At 32.9% G+C, this 24,358-nt stretch overlaps 2 protein-coding genes across 2 annotated transcripts in view; both read right to left on the bottom strand.

Annotated features, from left to right (window-relative positions):
• Positions 1-721: 721 nt before the first annotated feature.
• Positions 722-5,926, bottom strand: Smp_031190 (phosphatidylcholine-sterol acyltransferase (lecithin-cholesterol acyltransferase)/ Phospholipase A; the record flags this gene model as incomplete). Its single annotated transcript, XM_018800065.1, has 5 exons — positions 722-1,050; positions 2,902-3,093; positions 3,335-3,562; positions 5,469-5,683; positions 5,721-5,926. 5 exons carry the CDS (start codon positions 5,924-5,926, stop codon positions 722-724), a joined length of 1,170 nt encoding a protein of 389 aa, XP_018653915.1.
• Positions 5,927-12,384: 6,458 nt separating this feature from the next.
• The window catches only part of Smp_031180 (phosphatidylcholine-sterol acyltransferase (lecithin-cholesterol acyltransferase)/ Phospholipase A), a gene marked incomplete at both ends in the record, with an annotated part of 15,184 nt that continues 3,210 nt past the window's right edge, over positions 12,385-24,358 (bottom strand). Inside the window, 5 exons of the mRNA XM_018800063.1 lie at positions 12,385-12,731; positions 14,363-14,554; positions 18,422-18,649; positions 20,945-21,165; positions 21,209-21,392. Coding sequence (XP_018653914.1) covers positions 12,385-12,731; positions 14,363-14,554; positions 18,422-18,649; positions 20,945-21,165; positions 21,209-21,392 — 1,172 coding nt within the window. The remainder of the gene's footprint in view (positions 12,732-14,362; positions 14,555-18,421; positions 18,650-20,944; positions 21,166-21,208; positions 21,393-24,358) is intronic.

Raw genomic sequence — 24,358 nt, 5'->3', positions numbered from 1 at the left:
CGAACAATTGTTTTCAATTAGATCGTCATCGTCATTGGATGACGATCTAATTGAAAACAATTGTTCGCTTACATATGTTGTTCTAATTGTTCGTATCCCAAGTATTTTCGATGAATAAAAATGAAATAAGTAACGATAGTATTTCTGTCCTTTTGTCATTGTGGATTATTACTTTAACTATAAACGTAGTACAATATGTGGAAATAAATCTGAATATCATCAAGAACTGTATAGAGTTAGTATGTTTCAATACATCCAGTAATCATTTATATCACTAAACCTGTTAACCAATGATTATCTTGGATAATTGTAGCTACTTTATCTTCTTTTTAATTGACGGACATTAATTACACTTGGTTGATATGATTCTATTATTAAGTGAATTTATTATGTTTAAAATTGTTATTAGTGGACAGTTGGTAATGATTCAAGATTATAATTTCACAAGTACACTTTACTCATATTATACACTTTAAAATAGTTTTCCTCCAGTTCAGTAATAATAGTATTATTGTTATTAGTTGAAGTTGTAAACGGAAACAAAAATAAGAAACACCTTGATTATTTTCCACTTCACTATATGTACTCACAACTGTTGTTTGTACTTGTTCAAGATAAGAAAACAATGAAAATAGTTGACCATGTAGGATTTACTGTTCATAATAAACATAATGATATAAACGGTAGAAATTATAATGATAGTTATAATACTATTGAGGTGTTAATTATTCATATTTTGTTTCACAAAATCAATAAATCGCTTTTCACTTAAAATTGGTCTGTGTTCAGATGTAATGAATTCAACTACTTTAGCTGTGGGCCATTTTGTACAAACTTTTGAACTACGTAGATTCACTGTACCATCACCATCGCCATATATAATTCTGGGTGATTGATTTGGAAATGCTGAGACGAAGAAACTAGGTGATTTGTAAATTATTTGTTCCACTGTTAATAGTCCAGAACCATAGATACAGTAGACTTCAGGTACATATTCGGGAGCTTCGAGTGGGTCGAATGCAGATAGGTAACGTGTGAATAGTTTATAACCTAGAATGTACAAGATTAAGATTATTTTTAATGACGGTCATTTTCAGTATTTAGCGATAATTTAAAACAGTAATATTAACTGATTTATAATAACATTCAATTAAATAATGATTTCGAGTTCATTAGTTTTTAACTCATCAATTGAAATATATTCAAGTAGAAATCAAGTGAGGATGAATATGCTTTGTTCACGATCACGAAGGTTAAATCACATCGTATAATGAACATTATGTCACTGTAGGAAACTTTTCTGGGAGCAGATTTTAAGGTCAAATCAACAAATACATAAATTTCATGGTTTTAAACTTAATCTTACTTTGTGGGGCTCTAAATGGGCGCATTGTAATTCACTTTTTTCCTAGCTCAAGTTTCTAGTTACTTCTCTAGTCACTTCGCAACTTTATCATCATTCAATACTAACTAAGGATAATTGACTCTTAACGGTAGTGCATTGAAGAAGAACACATGTGAGGACAACCAGATGTACTTAAAACAAAATTAGAGTTCTTTGGTAAAATGCGGAAATCCTTCATTTGCAAATCTTTCATCAATTATCTTGAAATTCATCGTTCCTTCATTGCCACAACAATACTCTCTGTTCCTGTTCTCTTCGCTTCTATTTTCTCAACCTTCCACTGTCAGGTATTCCACTTCTGACTGGTTTTATATACTACTTTTATCTACATAAGTAGAATACATCACAGTAGCTGTAAATGGTTACAGTGGTACATGGTACATTTCTGATATAAGCACAACGGGAGGAAATTAATATAATGAAACGAAGAGCGTGATTTGTATTGTCAAATGTTATGACATGCTAAACTTACAGAGGAGAATAATTCAAAAAAAAGAAACATACTAGATGGAAGATTGAATAATATGAAATGACATCGAACCCATAATTTATAGAAATACACATTGATTACTACTGTTATTGCGATCAATATCATGCAACCATAGATTATGACTTTTGCCTGTGTGAACAGATTATGACTTAGGAACATGCTCTAGATAAATAGTCACAGGGCTGATACATTGAACTGTACACCCATAACGTTCTCCTAAACCTCTATGCTTTTTGGGAATAAGGTTAGGGGTTGGGATTGTCTAGGTATGAATAGGCAGTACTCAAATAATCTAAGTCAGTAATGATCCACAACCTAGCAAATTTGAATTTCCAATGTATTTAGTATATTTATGGTAGCCTGGACTCCATAATTTATTGGTTAACTGTATATGTATTCCTGACTGCGTATATATTCTTTAACTTCAAACATGAAACATCGCAATTGTAGAAACATATAAATCATGGAATCAGATGAAGCTACCATAACTTTGAAAACGGTACGTAATTGGAGTTAACTGCAAGAATATTATGTTTATGGGCTGTATCTTGTTCTCACATAGAACTTAAAAGAGTCACTACCCCTACGTCTAACCCCAGCACTACTCACTCAATGGTTTCATCTAACTGAGGTGATACTTTGAAGAAACTTGAAGCTTACACAGTTCTTCCAGATATTTGTAAACCCCATATATCACAACCGTTAAGGAATGCAGATAAAACTGGTACATAGTAACACTGATCGTTTATTAAAAGATGGAGATCTGTTTTGGTAAACTAATTATGTAAGTTGGGATTATTCAGTGATTATCAAGAGAATCCTGTATTAGATCCGAATTTTGACCTGTTCATTGACCCGTATGTATCATCATAAACATGAAACTGAAAGCGTTAAAACTACTCGGACTGTCTCTTAACATTCATTGTTAAAACAGAAGCAATAAGGCAACAAATAATAAATTTATAACATTAGAATATAACAGGCATATATGTATGCATATTTGTACCTGTAAGATAGTTGGAATCACTGAAGTACTGTGGATAATCATGAACTGTGTAATTTTTAAACGGTGTAACAATTAAAATTTCATCTTTAGACCATAGTTTAGGATTTGGTAGTACAGCAATAACTGATGTCATTGTACGATACACATCTCGATATACTGATGGACTTCGAAGAAAGACGCCTAAATTCTCACCTGAAATTAAAACAGAAAATATTTGTGCTTGGAAACAAAATCAAAGAAATTGATTGAGCTCTTAACATAAACTAATTAAATTTGTGAATAGCAAAGATACCAATGAGATTTTGCAAGAATTTTATTATCGGTACGTATTGTCCTTCAAATCTTACAATACATATATAATACACTTGCTATAAATGTGAACATCAAATTAGAATACATATGAATCAGATGCTTTAAACAGGTTTGAATTTACCACTAGTTAAGGACATAAGTGCTTGAACTGTTCCACCAAGTGGTGCTGATACAGATAGGAATGATTTGATATACTTTTGTTTCCAATGTTTAGTTTGATTTTTGAGAAAGTACAGTGTGTAAAGACTACCCAAACTATGACCTAATAGAACAACTGGTCGATCCAATCCATTTTTATAAGTTTCTTCTACTAAATGTTTGAATTTCGCTACAAACTGTTTGTTATCATCTGAAAGAGGGAGATAACACAAATACGAGGAAACTAACAAGTGTATTGATGCCTGGAAAGCAAATTATTTATATATCAATAAACATCAAATTTGAATGCTAGTGTGATAATTAAAAGTATTCAAATTGATTTGGTAAGTAAAAGTTCCAGAGATAGTACAATTTAAGGCAGACTAAACTAGATGAACATAATCGGACGAATTATATTTAGAATTTGTAATAAGCTCCCAATCAAGTACAAAGGAATCATCAGTTAGTGCAAATACCACAAACGCCATAGCTTAAATGGAAATCCAGATTTATGTAGTCCGTTTTACATCTCCTTAGGTCCATCATATGTCTGTCGAGCTGTGCATTGGGTATAGAATCTGTATAATCTAGAATGTACTCATTAGTATTGGAAATAACAGCGGAAATTAGAACGGACTCACCTGAATGCTTGTAACGTATGTTTGCATATAAACCAAAGATTTACCAGCCTTTCTCAGTAGACCTCGACAGAATTTATCATTGGCAGACCGTAAACTTTTCATATTTTTACTAACGTTTTTTGTTTAAGAAATCGCATTATTGTTTCTTTTGTGTACGGTTCGGCAATTCTGTACTGAAAGACTTGATGTACTTCTTTCTTCCGGTCTTTGAATTTCATAGCGGAAATACGAATAATTTTCGTGTCCGAGTGCTTGACATTTCCTGCTTGAGCATTAGAATAGGAATGTCTTAGGGTTGTGTGCAAATCTTCATACTTCGATTCTGTAGTCAACAAGTTATCAAACATTTCATTAGAACCGTCTTCAGTGGTCAAGTCTGAAGGTTATCCCTGAAAAATTGTTAAATTCTCCAGACCTAGGATAGATGGCCCTTAATCACTGTGAAATAGGTTTATCTGGAAATGGCAAATATTTAAGTAGGCTGTAGGCATCCTTTCCGACCAAGGTAAGGAAATGAACAACAATTTTATCATCTTTACCATCTTTTTTATTCATATTCCAGATTTCAAAGCTTCAGAATTTGAATGTATATCAAATTGTACAACAACAGGCTCCATCGAGACACCAATATGATAATTAAAAGTATTCGAATTAATGTGCTAACTAAAAATTCCAGAAATAGTACAATTTAAGGCAAACTAAACTAGATGAACACAAGTGGACGTATTATATTTAGAATTCGTAATAAGCTCCTAATCAAGTGCAAAGGAATAATTGGTTAGTACATTTACTACATTGATTACTAATATGATTTGTAAAACCAATCGGAAATGAAGAGCAGCAGGCAGGTGTTCATCCTCTTTACACACATTAGATCTTAGTAACAAAAATGACTTTCTATTCATACACAATTTCCATAAAATCACATGTAAATTTTGAGCTTCATATTGAATTGTTTCGAAACGAATTCAATGAATTTTCAGTATTAGAGGTACATCAATAGACATATTATTATAGGTGAAGACACCCCATAGATAATGCGACCTATCGACTTTATTACGCTCAGTTTATATTCTAAGATATCTGGGTTTACTCTAGTAGGGGGTCACATGAGCATAAAATTAGTTCTTAGTAGATTGACTTTTTCATGGCTAAATTTTAAATTAATGAGACGAATAGTTTGAATAATAATTTCAATATGGAGTGGTAATAATCGTGATAATACAAACATTTTGATGAAATGCAAAGTTATTTAATCATGCTTTAGAACGTTTCTTATTTCTGCAATTATTACTTAATGCTCACGACAAATGAAAACTTCCAATGTTTGCTGTCAGCGGAATTCAGTTAATCATATTTTGAACCTGATGTGTTTTTCATGTTACTGCTTGACAGACACTCACGATCCATTCAACATTATATTTCATAATCTTTTGCTAAAATTGAAAAATAACACCCTTACATGTACTCACTTACCTGGTGACTTTCTAAAGTCATATGGAGCTCCACGCATCGTGAAGTTTTTCACATAAAATTTGTCTTTCATCAGTTCTGATACAAGTGAACCGAAGTACTCAAAAGATATATGTTGTGATAGATATTCCACAGACCATGTATCACCCCACCCGGGAAATGTTACTTCACATTCATTTGAATCACGCGACTCATAGGTGTGCGGATCATGTTGTAATCTTGGAACAGATTGATAAATATGAATTTGTTTTTTACCTGAAGTAATCGAATACTTTTTCGGGTAATAATATGTGAAGAAAGTTGATCCAGAGATTAAATGGAGGAAAAGAACTGCCCACATCCTTAGGTTTGCAATAAGCTTGACTACCACCCATACCGGGAATCAGAATTATTGGATATTTTATACCATTGTGAGTGTTATTAATCGATGTAAGCATCGGAACAGTGTACACTGGAGTCATACTACACAGAAGTACATACTGAACAAGAAGTATTGAATGGAGTATCTTACAATTATTACCACACATGTTATGTGTATCGATGGTAATATTTAAACCTGTTTCATGATGATGAATTTCTAAAGGTGATATGGAATTTGTGAAAACAATCATACAAATATTTGTATCTTATATACGCATATCATTTTGTCTATCTGCCAATCAGCTTACAATAGTATTATTATTATTTCATTTTGTTCGACCTTATAATTTCAGCCTATCAACAAGGTTGGTTGTTCTAAAACTAACTAGATGAATGAACAGTCAGTCCAATGTTGGTTGTTGCCGTTGCTTTCATGATTCTATCCAGATTAACTAACAGTTAAAAATAGAAACAGTATTTTGTTGTCATTAAAGTAAATTGTATTAAATAAACAACTGTCCCGGATTGAACAACAACTCTGGGATGCAGGTACATCCAGCTGGCGAGTCCCAAATAGGACGAAACGCGAATCCTGGATTCCACTGGCAGCCACTATCCATCTCTGTTTATGATGTTTGTGACTGACAGCAATATCGAGGCATCTCGTACAGTATGCACATATGCCAATTAGAGACTGACCAGTTGCAGTCCTAAACATCAGTGGGAAGATTCAAACAACCAATACAGAAATGAACTGACTATTACATTTTCACCACTAATGTGAATATTCATCAACTAGGGTGGTTGAGACATGCATTACGTGTAACTAACCACTTTCAACTTCGACGGGATATGTCGCTTGGTGTGGGAGTTGATTGGGAGAAATCTAGGGACGGCCATGACAAAGTATGGCATCGGTCGATAACTGTCGGATTGTGCCATATTGGTAGATCCGGATTACGTGTCTGTGGTCCTCGTGGTTATCGTTATCAATGGGTGGAGTGGGGTGGAATGACTGACAATCCGTTTCAATGGTGCGGTTGCATTCACTTTGTACCTCCCCTCAGTTCCTACGACTCAAACCTATCCTTAGTGATTTCACTAATCGGTCTTTTCTTCTGTGATCATACTGTCTATATCTAATCTTCTCTAGTACCAATAGTACTGTTATTACTTGTATTGCTCTGAGTTTTGTTAAAACGATTTCATTTGCCTTGCTGATATGGTGTAGAAAGGTGAATTGATACTTATATTTTCCGGTTTCTATGATGTGCATAATAAACTGACTGACCAAATGCTTGTATTTAGTTTTATAGAGTATAAGAATATAGAGACATATTTTCAGTGACTCCGTTTTTATTGTAAACTGGAAATTGATTTCCATGAGACAGCATTTTCCGAATCTTCTTTTTTGTTGTCTTGGTGTCCAAAACTAACTGAATGAAATCATTTTGTTTTATGTGCCACACTAGTTATCTAAATCAATAGGAACTCATAATATAACACTAGGTTCTATATATCGAAATATCATTAGTAGGTAAGTTGTGATGTCTATACTTTGCTTGATGAGGTGTATTTAACAATATACTCAAAAATATAATGAAATATGTGTTCTGAGTAAGCATGAAGTGCTCATATAGTATAGTTGACAATTGTTCTAAGGGAATCATATAAAAAGTATACTTTTTTGTGAAATAATCAAATGTAAAATAAAAGTTCATCATCATTTATTTGAGCTGAGCAATAAACCTCACTGGGGCTGACTTCATTACAGACACTATTTCAAAGAAATGTTATGAAGAATGAAGCAAAAAACTGCTCTTTTGTTTAGGCTTTCTAATCATCAGTATTACACAATCATGAATCTATTAGGGGTAAATTAAATAACACTAAATCTAGCTGAAGTACTGTAAATATAACTATATACCAGCTAATGACTCTCCTTATATAAATTTCACGTTTAGTTATTCAATTAGGTTTCGATTCTTGGAGTTAGATATCTCTACAATAATTCTCAGATATAATTCTGAGGCCTAACAAACCCATTATTTTTGTCATTACAATTATTGGTAAATTAACAATGCAGATTACAAAAAAAAACTGATTATTTTATATAGTTGAGATCATGGGTAAATTGAAGCTAGAATATCATGGAAAACCTGAAAGCACTGGACGGCCATTTCGTTCTATTGTGGGACTCCTCAGCAGTGCGCATCCACGATCCGGGCTGGCTTCAAGAGGTATTTCCTGGAGTTCTAGTGAGAAGCAGTGATCAGTGGAGTTCAACCAGGTCTGTTGTGAGATAGTAACTTACTGAAGACAATGGTGGATGTGTCCCTTAATTTCGTGGATTCGTTGAAGTTAGACATTAACACCGTTGGATGCCGACTCAGTGGTCTAATGGTTAAGCGCTCGCACGCGAGACTGATAGGTCCTGGGTTCGAACTTCGTGAGGCGGGGTCGTGGATGCACACTGCTCAGGAGTCCCACAATAGGACGAAATGGCCGTCCAATGCTTCCATGTTTTCCATGATATTCTAGCTTCAATTTTAATCATGATTTCAACCATATAAAATTACTAAAATCTCGACAAAACCTCCTTCTAAACTGATTATTACTAAAAATGACTCAATTCAATTACCTACTTTAAATAAGAAGTTTGAAGAGAATGGTTGCATTGTTTAGTAAATTTTGTGAATAAATTTTACACAATAGAAAACTGTTTGTTTTTCAGTAATAGACTCTAGAGAATAGTGTTATTTACAATACAGTAATGTTTTCTTTGTTTCAAAAGTGGTTAGTCGAATCATTATTGAAGTGTTTGTAAAATATGTTCGTTTGTTTTTTTGTTTGTTTCTAAACGAAGTAACTTAAATAGAACAGTAAAGTGATAAAACTCTTAGTGAATGACTGTTAATCTTTATGTTACTGAATACATAGGTTATAAGTAGAGAATAAATTTCACATGAATGTTCATTATAATTTAAGGAATTCTTCAGTCGGAGTGAAGTGAATTTATTATTGTATTTAATTGATGATTATAATTAATAAGAAACACTGCAATAACTATTTTTAAGGACTTGTAGGATCATTCATTTGTATAGATTCTCAATTAAACACTGGGATAAATATCAAACTTTCATGTTTTTCTAGTGAGCATACTATCATTCAACTATTAGGCAGCTTTATAGATGACATCATGAGTCAATTGAAGCTAGACCACTATGGAAAACCTGAAAGCACTGGACGGCCGTTTCGTCCTATTTTGGGACTTCTCAGGAGTGCGCATTCACGATCCCGCCTCAAGAGATTCCAACCCAGGACCTAACAGTCTTGTGCCCGTCTAGTGCTGCCAGGTTTATTCATGGTGGTCTAGCTTCAATTGACTTATGATCTCATCTATAAAATTACAAAAATCTCCAAGAAACCCCCTTCTATTAAGTAGCTTGTATATTCTGATTTAGCCAATGAATAATATAGCTCAACGCCTAATGAATACTATTATTCATTCGGTGTGTTATTTTTGAATTTGCTAGCAAAATGAATAGTAGATGATTCAGTTAGAGCTTAATTAAACACATCTTAAAAATGAGTTATGTGAGTTAAGTACTATGGATTGGGTTATCTCATTTATATGATATAATAGTTCGTAAAGCTTAATATTCCTGTGGTAAATTTGAAATAATATATCACAATATATAATTTTAGTGGAGTTGATAATTGTTTAGAAAGCAATGTGAAATCCAAATGAATACTTATTCCTTGAAATACATTCTATAGACTAAAATTAACAAGACGAAATCGAGATGTTGTTAGCTACCTACATTTAAATTTATCAGTAGTATGTGAATCAAAATTAAAATATACTAAACAAAGGTAGACAGAACTATTTATCACTATTCCATGTGTATATTTTTAGCCTACTAATAAAGTGTTGATGTTATGTTTACACTCATAGATGTTTCTCAGCCATATCTTTGCAGTGAATTGTGAAACAGCTGATGTTGTCTTTAGTCGAGATGCAATTGATAATATCAGAAACTGTCAACTCGTTATTCGCTAATTTACTTACGCCTGTTACCCCTCGTGGAGGAGCATAGGCTTCCCATCAGCATTCTTTATATGATCACAGTTATCATAGTTAGCTCGTATTTGGCTAGTAGAACATCGAAGTAATAATACTACCAGCAGACTGGTTATTTTATATGTCGATTCCAAACAACTTCCAACCTTTATATGATTGATAAAATTGTTTTATTTTTGTTGAAATCATGAACCGATCAAAGTTAGACAGCCTTAGAAAATCCCGAAAGCGCTAAAAGGGCGTCTCGCGATAAAAGGACACTTCTTAGAAGGATGTAGTCATGGCCCTGTACTTGAGAATCAATCTCAGGATTTCCCGTCCCTCTCAGGAACGTTTAACTCTGGATCACTGAACCGAAACTCAACGGTGTTAATGTTAATACTCAATAAACTACACAACCACAAACTAAAAGTTATCATGCGCCCACCAATGGATATCTTTGAGAAGAAATGCTTAAGGGTTTGGTGAAAATCTGTGAAAAGCAGAGCCTAATCTTGTCGAGCGTGAAACTGTTGTCCGTGGAAGACAGTAGAAGATGGTCTAGGACTTAGACATTAACACTGTGGGGTGGCGACTTTGTGATTTAGGGGTTAGGCATAGCTCCTGAGTTCGCTTCTTGAGTTTGAAATCCTAAAGGAGTCGCACACTGGGATGAAACGGACATTCAGTTCTACTAAGCTTTTAATGATGGTCTAACTTTGATTGGATTATGTTTTTTATGAGATTCAGCAATCTCCACAACCCCATGCCGTTAGTGTTCGCAAATTAAAATGATTGTCTCACAGTCGCCCTTGGGCAACCGCTCAGGAGAGTGTCCTGCAATCGAATAAGAAATGAAACTGTTATATCTGTTTGCCATATTTTTGGTCAGTTTCGGAATCATTCAGCATTTCAATGACATTTGAAGTTATTCAAATTCATCATTAAAAGGAAAACAAATTCTTTACATAGGAAACTGTCAGGTGGCAAGATAGCTTAACCTGATAGTTTTAAATGTTCGAAGAGATAAATCCTAGTCGTGTGGAACATATTTTCCTTATACCTAACCACTACTCACCTCAATATTTAATGGTGACTTACATAGGAGTATGTTATAAGGGAGCTGTGTGTAGTCAGGCAGAATTTTAGGATTGGTTCAAGAAATTTTCTGTCCATTTGGGCCCTTTTGATTGGTGCTGACCATATTTTTGGGTCATGAAGTGACTAAATGACATACTTGATAATCGGTGATAGATAATGACTATCCATTTGTCTTTTTTCTTCTTCCAGATTCCTAATTTTAGAATATTGTTTTCTACATTCTCTACTGAAATTCACTGCATCTATTTAAACAGTATTGTTTATGTTTGGTCTTTTACCATCATCAATGGTTTTGCTAGCCGGATTCATTTACCATTCATTCTGGTGATTCTATCTCAATATGTTGATGTGTTGCGATAAAGTGAAGCGATGAGCTTTTCTTCAAGGTTCCACATTGATGATGACCGATTGGTCACCATGAATTAGGGCTATACGGATATACATCATCTGCATAATGTTGTCAGGATTTTAAAAAAGAAACTAGATTTTTTTGTTTGTTGAAAAATGAACTAATGAACACTCTTGTAGTAGTATAGTATAGAGATGAGATAAAAATAACCAGGGCGAATTTTAGGTTTGGTTAATGAATCGGAAGACAGCTTTGTAAACGAATAGTTTGTAGTAAATAGACAATGATATCGTTTAATATTACATAATTATTGAATCTGCTGAAGTCTCTTGCAGGTTGTTCCGTTTGCAAATAAAAAACAACTGCATACAAATTCACCCAAATGGCTGTCGAAAATCTTTAACCTTTATGGGGAGAGAAATGGATTTTTAGGAGTCCCCAGGTTGTTGATTGTTTGATTTAGTGGCTTATGGTTATAACTAGGCATTCAAGGTTAGGCATCTATGGATTAAGTATTCAGGGTTAAAGATAGAGATTTAGGACAAGTGTTTTTACATCAAGATTCAGAGTTCCTAATAAGAACAGGTTTAATTTACTCGTTACATACAACTTGACATTGCATTAAATGATAAGTATACAGGTTTAGTATGTTTATTTTTATTTCATGACGGAAAATTTCAATTTTTTACCATCATTTTTAACGCTCCAAACTCTATAGAAGAGCATATTCATTTTTTTAATATGATATAATGTGAAGGTCATCCAATTGTGAACATCCCACAAACATGAAAGTTATTTCCTCTATTTGCATTATCTTGTCTCTATGGTATAACTTTATGGGGTATTTTGTTTCTGCGTAAGCAGTGCAGAAACAGCTATCCAGCCGTGCTGTGCTTCTATGTAGCACTCTTTTCCAGAAGGACCTACTAGGCTTCACCATCTACGTATGGCTGGAAGGGGGGGGGCAATGACATTAAAATAAAATACAAATACAAATATCCCTCTTTAACTTATTTATATTTCGTAATAATAAGTTTGATTTTAGTTTAATTATTTGACACAGTACTAGTAGTAACATGATTTTGTACAAACTGTAAAAAGCGTTTATCAGCTAAAATTGGAACATGATTAGATACAATTAAGTGCATAATTGATACATTAGGCCATTTAGTACAATGTTGTAAACTTTGAAGGTTTACTGTACCATCACCATCTTCATATTCTAACTTTGGTGACTGATTAGGAAATTCTGAGCGAAATAGACTTGATGGTTTATAAATAAGTCGTTTTATTGTTAATAAACCGGAACTATAGACGCAATATACTTCGGGAATATCTTTAGGATAATCTAGTGTCATGAACTCGTGAACAGCTTTTTTATACACTTGATAACCTAATAAATAGATGTAAAGAGAAAAGAAAAACAAATTTTCAGAATGAAATTAAAAGTTCGATAATATAGATTTAAACAGGTTTAATATGATTTGATTGATACTTAATTTGTTAAGAAAAGATTTCATCTTTCGTAAATGTAATTTAAACATCCGAATCAGGGTAACTGAAAAACATTGTTTTCTTTATATAGTTGAAAGCATGAGTTAATTAAAGCTTAAGCACCATGGAAAACCTAGAAGCATTGCACGGCTGTTTCGTCCTATTGTGGGACTCTTCAGCGGAGCGCATCCACGATCCCGCCTCAAGAGATTCCAACCCAGGAAATATCAATCTTGCGCTCGAGCGCTTAACCACTAGACCACTGAGCTGGCCGGCATCCAACGGTGTTAATGTCTAACTTCAACCAATCCACGAAATGGAGCAACCATTCGCCATTGTCTTCAGTGAGTTGATATCTCCAACAGACCTGGTTGAACTGCTGAGGAGTCCCATAATAGGACGAAACGGCCGTTCAGTGCTTCCAGGTTTTCCATGGTGGTTTGGCTTTAATTGACTCATGATTTTAACTATATAAAATTACTAAAATCTCCACAAAACCCCCCTTTTGATTGCTTTTTTTAGTTTCGTCATTATCATCATGGCTCTTGAATTCTGGTTTAAACTAGAAAGATGACAGAAATTGCACATTTGAAGCTAATTTATTTTCAAATGCCGAAAATGTATTTTTATGGTAGTCGATGAACGTAGAATGTTAGAAATTAATTTAGAAAATAAAGCTGTTAACAATAGAGCAAATTCTTAACCAATTAGATTCATAAGGACCTTTGACGTGTGGGCTACTGCGTTAAAGTAAAATATTTTCAAGAGTGTTAACTAGTTAAATAAAATGTGAGGGAATCTTTAATATTTTATTTCGAGACTGAAAAAGTACTTACCTAATTACTAAAATCTGCTGCTCCTGTTTAGGCAAGGACTATTGACCGGGAATCTTTAATCAATTCTGTCCTGGACTGTTCTTTCAGTCGTTACCAAGTGTTACTCATAATTTTGATATCTACCTTTAGATCCTGACGACATGTCCCCTGAGGATTCCAAGTTAGGGCTTAGTCTGTTATGCAGTTTGATACTTTCTATAAAATCTGTTCTGTTCAACTTCAGAGTTTTATCTTAATTTTCTCCTCAGCTTGCAGGTGGTTTATTTGCTGGTTTCTGACCTATGGATATGGTGTAGCCCCTTGTAAGATGATGACGATGTTCTCAGGTACTCCATATTGTTGAAAAGGATATTCCAAGTTTATCCCATCTCTTGCATAAGAAATAACGAATTTTAGAAGTGAGGGTGTCCTACAAGCCCTATTTTCTTGGGGAAAAAGTACTAAATAATCGATCTTGCTGATATGAATAGATAAAGCTATTTCCATAGCCCCCTCTGAATGCTTTTAGTTAGACTGTATCACCTGAACACCCTGATCATCAATATGAGGATAAAGAAATACAAGACAATTTATGAAAAAATGTACCTTAAAAAATGTTTGAAATTTTGACAGTAAAGTTGATGAAACGCTGAATATGTCAGTAGTAGGAGAAAATCTAAAAAAACGTTAAAAAATAAACCTTCAATAAACTTACCTACTGGAAAACCTATATCTTGAAAAAGTGATGGATAATTATGTGCTGTATAATTTTTATCCGGAGTAGTAATTATTACATCATCACTAGGCCATATTCTTGGATCAGGTATAGTGGATATAATAGAAGAGAATGATCGTAGAATAGGTCGAAAACTCAATGGAGTACGATAAAATATACCGAAATTATCACCTAGATATTAGAAATTAACAAAATTATGGCCATAATTATTATTATAATCAAATATGATTTTAAATGAAAACGTTAATGCAACTTTCTACTTAATCAGAGTATACTTCATCCTTGAACTTATGATTATATACATTTTTATCAGAAGGGGTTTTCTGGAGATTTCAGTAATTTCATAGTTGTAAGCATGAGTCAATTGAATCTAGACCATCATCGAAAACCTGGAAGCACTGAACGGCCGTTTCGTCCTATTGTAGGACTCTTCAGAAGTTCGCATCCACGACCTCGTCCCACGAGATTCGAACCCAGGACCTTCCAGTCTCGCGCCAGAGCACTTAACCGATAGACCACTGAGCCGGCATCCGATGGTGTTAATGTCTAACTTCAAGCAATCCACGAAGTTGAGCAACCATTCACCGATTGTCTTCAGTGAGTTCCTATCTCACAACAGACGTGGCCGTCCAGTGCTTCCAGGTTTTCCTTGGTTGTCTGGCTTCAATCGACTCATGCATTCAACTATGAATATACATTTTTGTTGAAAATTGTGATCCACCAAACAGTATCATATGTGCTTTCAATGTTTTACAAACAGATCAGTTACACATCATTTAAGATCGAAACATTCATGTGTAATTAACATATTTAGTATAGAAATTTCACTATTATAAATGTAATATTTACAAGAACGTTATGATGTAATTGAGGGAACAATAAATTACAAAAATATAATAACTCAAATATATTTCATCTTAAATTTCATTGTTTACTTAGAGTATGTTTTAAACTCAAGACTTGAGTGTTTATTCATTAAACTATTAATAGTTCAATCGGTATCGACTTTTGAAATGAGTAAAGATTGAATTTATGGTACAAGAATTTTGTGAAGTATTCTAATTAATAGATTGACCAAATTTGTACGATGGAATAATAAGTGAGGTCGGTGGAATGATCTGATTTTGTATAGAATTTGAAACAGGAGATGATAATTCACCTAGGATAGTATACTTTTATTATTTACACTTGTTACTTGAAAAGGTATATAAAAAGAACAACCTTGTCAAAAAAGAACTCTGATTAGTTGGGATCGGTTTTATTGAATAACATCCTTCATCCATCTAAATGTTTTCCAAGATCAAAATAAAGATTCTACAGTATCTGGATTCCATTGTAAATGTCAATTTACATTGAAAGTTTTTTCTTGAGATTTATCATGGTTGACTATACTGAACGCTGAGCGCTGTTACCACAATCGACATTAATTTTAATCCTTCATTGTCTTTCGATAATTTCCTAGATGATGATATACTTTGTAGTAATTCATATTACGGTATCAACTATGTGTTTTGACTATCTCTCTCTCAAACGTCACATGACTAACTCGTTTACAAAACCCTCTATCTATAACATTATAGGTGAAATGTTTTGATCCATTCAGATTTTTAAAAAAGTAATATACATCGTTTTTCACAATTATGATTACTTTATTTTTGTATACATCACGTACCGTACATATCACATCAATGCATTTGATCCAGTTAACTTATTAGTTTTCTTGGACGATAAATGTATTGTCTGGTAAAGCTTTCACATTCCTATGAGTCAGGCGTTCCTATCATATTAGGTCAGAATGTATGTGGAAGCATTTTACGTTGAATATATTATTATATTTGATTATTCTTGCAACATTAATAGTTAGTCCTGATATCGTTTTAACGTAAAAAATATAGGTTTGGTCAGATATATCAAACCGTTTTGATGCCAACACTTAATTATTTGGAATTGTATGGTTAAAGAAAAAGAACGTCATGGTATTAAATGATGCTTCAATTCATTTTAAGTGTAGTCTTCTTAACATAGCCTTACGCTAGATCACCATTGAAAACTAAAGAAAATTGGCAGCAATTTCATCCTTAAAGGTGCTTATTCAAGACCCATCTTAGAATGCCAAGTCTGTTTTTTTAAACAGAGTTGCGATTCAGTCCCCCAGAATTCTGACTGCAATCTTAGTGTATTGTACGTTGTTTATCATTCAATGCTGGTTGTGATTTTGATCACTCAACTCAATATTGTCAATAAATGATCTTTAAGAGAAATTCCAGCTCGTATATCGCAGCGCTACAGACAAACATATAGCCTACATATATTTGCATGTTAGATTTTAGATAATTAACGGCAGATTTTCACAGAATAGTATCTGGTTGAATGTTTTGCGTATTCAGTCATTTGTTATCGCAAGCTGATATAAGCAAAGAATGACAAAAGACACAAATATCTAATGAGCTTATACAAAAAATAAAAGCGATCTCATCAATTCAAATGTATTCATTATGTATATTTAAATTTTTACTGATGAATTCATTTATCCACTTTTCAATCGAGATCTTTGTGTTTGACCTATTTAAAGTGCAAAACTTTTACGCAATCTATATTTTTCTGTAATAGACTGATGGTTCTTGAAAAGCCTGGAGTTAGTTTTTGGTCATTTTCGTGAACTTTGTCATGTTTAAATTTTACTACCAGGAAGTCATCTGGTTTGAATCCAGTTGTACACTTTTACTATGGCATTCGATTGAAGATGAAGTGTGATCCACAATCCAATATTGTTGACGAACGATTAGTTCACCTATATTTTACAGCTTGTACTTAATATTTTGACTCTATTCTGTTTTCCTAGATGGATGGTTTGATTAATGACCACTAATTGTTTTTTTATCATTGGTGATATTATCCAAAATGACAGTGAAGTCACTCAAATTATACTAACTTCGATGGACAACACAGCACCAAAAAAGGCATCAACTTGAGTCATGAATCTTTTTCATCATTCCGTTTGATCTTATTGAAATAAGATTCTGTCAACTATGAGCTCATAGGTGTTACATAGTGAATTAGTTTCTGATATTTAAAGATAATAATAATAATTTAAATGATACTTTCATCACGAACTGGCATCAGTTCGAAAACTTGTGTAATCTAATCAGTAGTTCCACCGTAGATTGGTACTTCGTATGTATGATATTAGCTTTTCTGTTATTATCATGAGAAAATAAGATTGCCAGTTCTTATTTTAAAAATTTATGAGTTTCCACTTGTCTTCAATAGAAACATTTAAAATTCAATGTTTTTAAGGTTAATATTTAATTATAATTATCTGTTCCTAATGAAAATACTAGCTTACTGATTCAGAATGACAGATCTCTGTGAAAATACATTCAATAAGTTTATACAATTGAAATCTACACTAGTTATCGGGAAGATATTGTTACATAGTGAATGCTAATGCATATACAGTAAGTGTAATAAAAGAAAAAAGAAACTTCTTAATTGGTATCATGCATTTACAGATGTTCATCAAATTTTCATTCTAGGACTATGTATTATAAACCTGTGTTAGCCACAGTTGAAAAATAATCCAAAAGAGAAGTGATTCTAATCTTTGTATATAGTGATTGTTTGGATCTTCCCATTGGTGTGTTGGACTGCAATTGATCAGTCTCTTTTGGTATATGTGCATCCTATGTGGACTGCCTTGATATTACCAGTAAATCATAAGCGTTTTAAGCAAAGACTGATGGTGGCTAGTAATGTATTAAAGGACTTGCGTTTCGTCCGATTAAAGACTCGTCGGCTGGATGCACCTGGACCACAGATATGAAGCGAACGGTAATGGGTCCGAGTCCCGGAAGGAATATCAAACTCAAGATCCGGGAACATTCAGCTGAAGAGTCCTAAATAGGACAAAACGCCGATCCTAGATTTCACTGCTATCAGACATTTATCTCCGCTTAAAATTAGTGATTATAATTTGTTAAAATAAGACAAATTTATTCATGACATTAACGATTCAATTTTAATTAATAACTAACTTACCAGTGATTACGCCTAATAACGCTTTGACAGCTCCACCAAATGGCGCAGACACTGATATATACGATTTTATATATTTATTTTTCCATAGTTTTGTTTGTTTATTAAGAAAATTTAGCGTATACAATGAACCCATACTATGACCGAGCAAAACCACCGGTCGTCGATTAGCATTTTTGTAAGTTTCTTCAACCAATGATTTTAATTTATCCATAAAATCGGTATTTTCATCTAGCAATGGTTTTATTTTTTATCATTTTTTTAAATTTTACAGAGAACCAAAGTTCAGTAAAAACAAACAAAGAATTTAGTAATTATCCAGCATAAGAGTGAACTACTTTGTAGAATGATTTCGAAAATGATACTACTTCATTTATAAGACAGTAATGTTATAATGTATTGAAGAAGAAAACTAATTCACCAGCTGCTAGATCCTTTCATTCATTTGAACTTCGATCATACTCATACCATTGTTATACATTGTTCTTTAAACATTTTAATAGAGACAATTTTCGGTAGGATATATCTTTTGTTCGTTTGTTATCCCATAGTAGGACGAAACGGCCGTCCAGTGCTTCCAGGTTTTCCATGGTGGTCTAGCTTCAATTGACTCATAATTTCAACTTTGAAGAAAAATACTGAAATCTCCACAAAACCCCTTCAAATGTGGGAACTATTAATTAAATTAGTTTTGAATACTTAAACACTGAATATTCTATTCGTTTATCTAATAAATCTACTTGTTGGTTACAATATTATCTATTTGATTAGTTTATATTGTCTATACAAAATGATAAAATTAACATCAGATAGAACGGAAATAGTTCATAGATCGTGTTATAGTGAATCCTAATGCCGAGTAAACTTATGTGTTACGATATTGTTTATTTTACATAAGTGAAAAATTGTAAAATTCCTGTTACTGATTTAAAACATGACCATTTCAAATTATACAACTGGTATACATGTGGTTTAAGCTACTTATTTTGACAGATATCAGTAGTATGTAACACTAAATAGAAGTGTTCTGCTTGGCAGAAGTTTAGAAAGGTCAAGTAGAAGAAAAAGAAAAATGGAAATAGAACAGAATTGTGATATGAAAGAATCATGTAGAATGTAGAAAACAATTGATGAGACATTCGTAAATGAGGTATTCAATGTATGACATTAAATAGGAATAATATATTTGTAAAATCTCAGCGAATCAATTTGTTTTCTAATACATCAAATTTATCGCATGATTTTACTAATCCTCAGCTAACTATGCTTTCGAAACCTGATAATGTATTAACACTTGATTCATTTATGTCTGACATGAATTGTGATACAATTTGCAAACAAGAAGAGAAAGATGGTCCTATTTGTTACTGTTGTGGTGGTCCACCAACATGTGAGGAAGCCTTTCTTGTATGTAAGGACTGCGGTCTTAACACTCACCCAACTTGTTTAGATTATTGGCCAGAATTAACAGAACGTGAATGTCAATCCCCATGGCAGTGTTCAGATTGTAAAACTTGTACAGTTTGTAATAATAGTGAATACAGAAGAGACTTAATTATCTGTGATGCTTGTGACAAAGGCTTTCATATTGAATGTCATCGACCGAAGCTTGAAGAGTCTATAGATCGTATTCTTCCTTTGGTTTGTGCAAGTTGTCATGATGAAGGTTATCGTGTAGCTATTGATACACTACCATCTGGTAATAATAATCAAAAGTACTCAAAATTTCTTCAAATTCATTCGCTGAGATTTTACAAATATATTGTTCCTATTTAATGTCTTACATCAACTCGGCGCTCAAATACTGTGAAACTATTCACTCTAATATAGGCGAAAGTTCTTAAATATTCAATGTATGATTCTCATATTTTACCAACATATTCTGTAATTTCGTAATAATCAATAAATTGGTTGTCTCCACCTGACTCCCCATTCAATACGTACATACTTCCTTTTTATTTACTTGTAAAAATTGAGGAACACTTTAATTATATATGTATACATATTGCTCATTTCTTAAGAAATGAGTTTTCCTATTTTGATTTATTTTCAAAATGTCATTGTTAACTAGTGACAAACTTTCAAAGTGATTATATAGAAAATATCATAATAAAGTGTTATTATTATTATTATTGAATAGGGAATGTGTTCGCTAGTTCCGAGCTTTTTAGTTTAATGTGTTCATTATAATCCATAAACTTACATAGTTTAATCCCCTAAGGTAATATAGTCAAGAGATGACGCTTCCAGTTTTAAAGCTTTTAAAAATGGACATGAACCGCAAAATAAAATATTTGATTCAACGCATTATGATAAACAAGTTAACTGTTTATCAACTTTATTTGTTCATGATCTGCTATCTGATTATCTCTCAGGGTTCTAATAAGTGGGTTATTCGATTGTGATGGTAAACGCCTCGAGTTTTAATCTTATTTATAGGACAATGTGTAATATTCAGTATAAATGAGAATAAATGTCCGGTTGGATAAGCTACATATATGTATGCATATTTCAAACGACACTTACATGGTAATTTACGAAAATCATATGGAGCACCACGAAGTGTAAAATTTTTAATGAAAAATTTATTCTTTTCCAAAAAATTCACAAGGGGTCCAAAATAATTGAAAAAACGAAATCCGTTCGTATGTAAATATTCGATTGAACGTGTTTCACCCCAACCAGGAAATATAACTTTACATGCATCAGTGTTTTCACTGTCCAATGTAGTCGGATTAAAACGTAAACTATAAATAAATGATGAATAATTTAACTCAATAATTAAATTACCCAAAATAATGTTGTAACTTTTCCGGAATCATCATATAAAATAAATTAAGCCATATTGGGAATTCATTAGATTTTGATTCTTTTAACTGACAATAAGCTTGAGTCCCTCCTAGACCAGGAATTAATATGATTGGATTTGAAATATTTTCATCTACATAATTGAGGAATAAATCTTTCGTATGACCTGCAAATTGATAACCAAAAAACAAAGTCTATTTTTGTATTATTATGATTGTTGTTAAAGAATTAAATGATATGAGAATGGAGATTATAGTGATTTTAATAGTTAACTTAATGCTACCTACAAGCTAGACCATCACTGTGAACCTGGAGTTTTATCCGTGTAAGGTGAAGACAGTTATTCAGCACAGACAATGAATGAAGGGCTGTACAAGATCATGGATTGTTTGGAGTTAGACAATAAAACAGTCGAATGCCGACTCAGTGGTCTAGATGCTAAGCGTCCATGTGCGAGAGATAAGGTCCTGAGCTTGAGTCTCGCGTGAGGGTTCGTGGATGAGCATTACTGAGGAGTCCCATACAACTTCGAAACGTCCGTTCAATGCTTCTAGGTCCTTAATGGTGGTCTAGCTTAGATCGACTAGTGATTTAAACCATTAAATGAAATGAACCTTAAAGAAATGCAAACTATAAAATAAAGATAATAACATAAGATTGTAACAAGTATGATTATTCAACAAATTGGTCTTTAATAAACATCCGTATTGCCACCTTAGAACAACACGTTACTATCATTAAACAATATAGTAACTTACTAAAATGAAAAGAACTAATATAAGATGCAGTCTGTAATTTAGATTGTTCATCTTTAAAACATTCTCAGTATTAGACTATGATGTTTTTTTCTTTTATATTTTTAACTTGAGCGTATATTCAAGTTTCTTCGTTCTTTTGTTATCCTTAAAAAATCTAATCAAACATCACGCGATGGTTTACAATTTCATTTTTATTGGTAAACTGTAAATGGATTGATGCCGAATAATAATAACATTGATAGTAATAATAATAACAGTATTAATGGAATATATTTATTTACTGAACTATTTATGAACTAATATTACACGTACATTCTTATTATATAACTATTCAGTAACTAGATTAGGTATACCTATACTCCTCTTATTACAAGCTGTATTTTGACCTATAGACTACTGTATACGTTTTACCATTCTTAAGTTGTGCTCACTATATTAATTACAGTCTCCCACGATCACAGCCGCTTTTGGCTGGATCTTGTACAAATGTTATTTTCTATTTTATGATGTGATGTGGTCTGTTTGGCTTGCATATAAACTCACCATATTTAAAATGCACGATTCATATCGCGAAGGCTGAGATTTGTGTTCTGGACTCAACAGGCAGAGCTAGGCAGGAAGAGGGACCAGTAAAGACTCTGGACTGCTCGTACGGGTTTGTGCGTTATTAGTCCGGTCGATAAGTCACTGTTCTTTGATTGGCGGTATCATTACGTTATGTATTAATGGGGGAAGAGCCCACAAATTATGACAAAATTTCAATTATATAACAAAATATGTAGGAAAAACCTAAAATATACATCTTCTCTATACTATGATCTAAGTTGTACGCTTGAAACATAATCCTCTCTTTATAATATGTTTTATGACTAAAAGCTCATCCTGATAATGTGTGTATTGACATTTCATACTGTAGTAAACGAAAACTCAGGTGCTTTCATAAAATGCAAAAACTGTACATTAACTACATTATATGCACATCTTCCTTTATTTGTCCTTCACATACTTCATAATTCTTTCAATTCAGTTATTATTCCAATCACTCATTGTTTTACTCCCTGTTCTCTTCAATTCAATCCTCTGATAACAGGCATTCCATTTCTGATTGCTGCTAAATACTATTCATATCTCCCAACATAAGTAGAAAGCATCATTATGATCAACTTAGAGAGTGAGACAAATATGCATTAACCCAAGTTGTCAAACTATGTTAGCATGACGAGGTGTAATTAACAAGATGAATAGTAAAGGAGTCGAAATAATCACACAATAACAATACGAAAGACTGAACATTGAGAATATAGTGCAAAAAGATAAGATGAAAAGGTGTCTAGTTGAAGAATGCAATTTGTTGTTGCTTGTTTTCTTCACAGTCACAAAGAAGCCAACGAGTTTATTTCTCTAAAGTTTCAAAGATAGTTGGAAATTTAAGGAGTGAGTAATTTATCGTTTATTAAAATAGCGTTTAGAATACCATAACAGTTGTGAGACAAATATCGCCAACAGGAAAGGATGGCGGTATCGTGAATTGATAGATTTTAGTGATCCTATATCAGTAGTCTGAAAGTAAAGCAATGGCCATGCCGTAGGACAGTTCTGAATTCAATACCTTTAGAGTTGTGAATATATATATATATATATGGTTTTCACTGGTTGTTTAAACAAGATCAGTCCGTAATGTAAACTATGGTACTCAACATTCCACACTAAACGACAGTGGTCATTTAGAAAGTGGCAAATAATGTATGGTTCCAAAAAACATTTTAATCCGCATAACTAATTTATCATGAAGAACATAACATCTACATTGAATTAGGTATGGCGGTTTTTCGCATGCAACCCGTATCGGCGAACTAATAACCACTATAGAAAAAGCATTTTCTAAAAACTGGAAAACAATAAGAAAAAAGACATTTCTACTGATATTTTTCTATTTAATGCTAGTAGCTTCATTAAGGTAATGGTAAACCAACATATACAAAGTTTTGAGCCTATATAGAATAACTCCATCAAAATTAATCTGTACAAAGTAACTGTGGATTGTTGAGTGATGGAATATCATTAAATAAAGTCAGAACAAATATTGATGCAGAATAATATGAATTCATTATATTTCGTGGTTTCTCATCAGCTACTTACAACCAAATATGTATTAGAATTTTTGCATTGGGGTAATAAATAGTATGGAACAATTGACATTTTATTTTATTTGTCTTTGAACTCCACTCAACTATTACACCACCCACCCTTTATGCTTCCTTCATTCTAATACCTAATAACCTCTGGCCTTTCCTTGCATATATATATATATATATATATATGGTTTTCATTGATAACCTTTTGTCATTCCAAACCTTTACATTCACTTATGTCA

This window comes from Schistosoma mansoni, chromosome W, assembly GCF_000237925.1.
Source record: "Schistosoma mansoni strain Puerto Rico chromosome W, complete genome".
Lineage (NCBI taxonomy): Eukaryota > Metazoa > Platyhelminthes > Trematoda > Strigeidida > Schistosomatidae > Schistosoma > Schistosoma mansoni.
This window is presented reverse-complemented; position numbering and strand designations above follow the sequence as displayed.